This window comes from Hipposideros armiger, unplaced genomic scaffold, assembly GCF_001890085.2.
Source record: "Hipposideros armiger isolate ML-2016 unplaced genomic scaffold, ASM189008v1 scaffold_983, whole genome shotgun sequence".
In the NCBI taxonomy this organism is placed as follows: domain Eukaryota; kingdom Metazoa; phylum Chordata; class Mammalia; order Chiroptera; family Hipposideridae; genus Hipposideros; species Hipposideros armiger.
The window spans coordinates 345,027-347,864 of record NW_017732333.1 but is presented as its reverse complement, the minus strand read 5'-3'; the positions used below and the strand labels follow the sequence as shown (position 1 = coordinate 347,864).

Here is a 2,838-nt window from a genome sequence, read left to right as displayed (position 1 = left end):
TAATTCACAGGGAATTCTCTGAGGATTATTTCTTATTTTCAATAATTTCCCTACCATTAAAGCTGTTGCTCTCCTGCAAGGGAATGTCTCAGCCCAGGGACACAACATACAAATCCTGACTAATTCATATTTCTATCCTTGAGATGGTGCCATTTGGATAAAATCCAATTACCATACCTCAAACGGACCTAAAGGAAACAGGAAGTGTCCTTGGGACCCATGGAGTGAATTTCCAGGGTAATATTTTGAACAGAAAGAACATGTGCTATACACCTGATGAGCTACAGTAGGTTTCTAATAATATTCTTTGCTCTATGAAACTATCTTTTCAAGGCCCCCATATGTTAGGTCTGTTTGGGTGAAAGTTCCCTCTTTTGTTGCCATATTTTCTTTTCTTCTGCAGCTGCCCATTAGAGCAGTAAAAGTCTTTCATTGATTTAATAGGAAGAAATATTTTTAAGTCTGGATAATTTGACTGTTTATTACTGTCGGTCTAGCTGCAGTATCAGTCAAATTATTATTTTTCTTTCTGTGATGACAGCCTTAGAATGTCCTGGAATTTTGATAATTGCCAGTTGTTTCGGCTGCTGGATGACATCTAATTTAAACTCTGCAACCTGTTTTCCATTCTTATGGGCTTCCCTAAGGAAGTTAAGAAGCCTCACTGCTTCCACAAGTTGTGAGCTACACCAAAGGTATAACAATTATCAGTGTAAATATTGGCTATTTGACCTTTGGCTCATTTACAAGCTTTTGTTAGATCATTAATTCAGCTTGTTGGGCTGATCTTATTCAACTAAATAAGAAACTTAAATTTATGCTTACCGTGGAAGTTATTGCATATAGCATAAAAATAAATCATCCACGCTTCAGATTAGAATAGAATTTGGGGGGAATTCAACATTATTCAAATCAGCCTTTAGTATCTGAGAGAAATAGGTGGGACTCTATACCCCTGGGGCATTACTGTGCAAGTAAACTCTGGTCTTCCCAGGTGGAAAAGCAAAGAGGTATTTCCTCTCTTTTTTTACAGGAATGCTGAAACAAGCACTACATAAATTTATCACTAAAAAAAATATTGGCAATACATACAGGATAGCTGATAGGGTATGTGGATTTGGAACCACAAGATATTTATTTAAAGCTGAGATTTTGTGCAAATCTCCATCCTTTCCCATTAGGTTTCTTTACTGGAAGGATAGGAGAATTACAGGTGCCCATACATGGAATTATAAACCTCCCCACCACTTTTTAAGACAGTCTTGTACAATGAGCTGGTGTATCTGGCCTCAAAGGATATTGGCAAATATTAGGAAGAGGCAAAGTATTATCAATAGGTATTTTAATAAGCGTGGCTGACTTAATCTTGCCAATCAATATCTGTACTGGAAAAAGCCTAAAATTGTATTAGAACATCCTTTTACAAACATTCTGTCCGTATCACTAGTGTTCTCTTCTGGGGCTGGTGGGGTGACTCTGAGGTGGCCCTGGACTTGCCCTGTCTAAAATCTGGCCTGCCTGTTAGTGCCTAGGAGGGAGTATGAACTCCAGCAGTCCTAAAATACAGAAGTTTATGTAACTATTAGCAAAACTTAGTTCTTAGATTTAGTTCTCTTGAGTAACTAAAGACCTAATTAAGACAATATAAAACATAGAGAAATATTTTTATGACAAATAATTTTTGCCTTTCAGGCAGAAAACATTTCCATATCAGTAGCAGACCAACAGTCTTATAACAAACTTTGTTTTACTTAGTAGAGAAGGAAAACTTAATTTTGCATCAGCTTACTCTTTTTTTTAAAGATTTTATTGGGGAATCGGGGAAGGGGAACAGACAAGTTGCTGTCCTTTTGTTCTTCAGTCTAGTTGTGGAGGATGTTGCTTCACTGNCCAACTCTTCTCGCTCAACAAAGACGAGCTGAAGAAGGTGTGTGGGGAGGAGGGCATCCGCGTGTACAGCCAGCTCACCGTGCAGAAGGCCGTCCTGGAGGTGAGCCGGCTCCCCGCCCGCCTCTGCCTTCCTTGCCAGACCCGCTCTGGGACCCTGACCTGCTGGTCCCCTAGGCTGAGACCGCCCTATTCCTGTCCCTAGAAGCAGCAAGGCGGATCGGAGCTTGAAGAACTCATGAACAAGTTTCATTCCAAGAACCAGAGGAGGATGGAGGAAGACAGCTAGACCTGGCCGCGTGGGCCCACCATGCCTGCGGCTGGGGGGTCGCACTGCGGGGCCCACCCCCGTGCATGGAGTATTATTTTTGTATGTGTGTGTATTTTGTACCATGGACACAGGGAGTGTGGTGCTGGCTGGGGGCCAGTTCACCTGTCCTCAGGCTTAGCAGTACCCCAGCCCACGCTCACCCACCTGCCCCAAGGCCCACCTCAGCCAAACTTGCCTGTAGGTGCCAGCCCCTCATCCGCCTGCCCCCTGAGGCCAGAGCTATGGCTGGCCCAGCCCCCTCTCTGCTTCTCCCGATGCCTCTCCCGGAGGCCACAGAACATCCCTTTTTCTCTGGCCTCCCCCATCCACATGAGGGTCCCTGGCGCTTGTGACTCTGCCCCATCCCACCTGCGTGACTGCTCACATCCACATCCACCTGCACCCCCACACCCCTGGACAGGCTGTGGGCCAGAGGGGCAGCAGACCCCAGCTGTCCAGCCACCCTGGGCTCTATTCAGGCCAGGCTGGTGACCCTTGCCCGGATAGAGCTCCCAACACCCAACCAGTACACTGCTCCTCGGGGTGCATGCCGTGGAGCGAGGATGGACCGGACACACCCGAGTACTGGTCTTGGCACTGCCCTTTACTGACACCGTCGTACCCCCCCGCCTGCCCCCCCC

At 45.8% G+C, this 2,838-nt stretch overlaps 1 protein-coding gene across 1 annotated transcript in view; it reads left to right on the top strand.

Moving 5' to 3' along the window:
* EPS8L2 (EPS8 signaling adaptor L2) overlaps window positions 1-2,832 on the top strand; it is a 36,888-nt gene extending 34,056 nt beyond the window's left edge. Inside the window, exons 16-17 of the mRNA XM_019631072.1 lie at window positions 1,867-1,990; window positions 2,093-2,832. Of these exons, the coding sequence (XP_019486617.1) occupies window positions 1,867-1,990; window positions 2,093-2,176 (208 nt within the window). The 3' untranslated portion in view covers window positions 2,177-2,832. The remainder of the gene's footprint in view (window positions 1-1,866; window positions 1,991-2,092) is intronic.
* The last annotated feature ends 6 nt before the right edge of the window (window positions 2,833-2,838 follow it).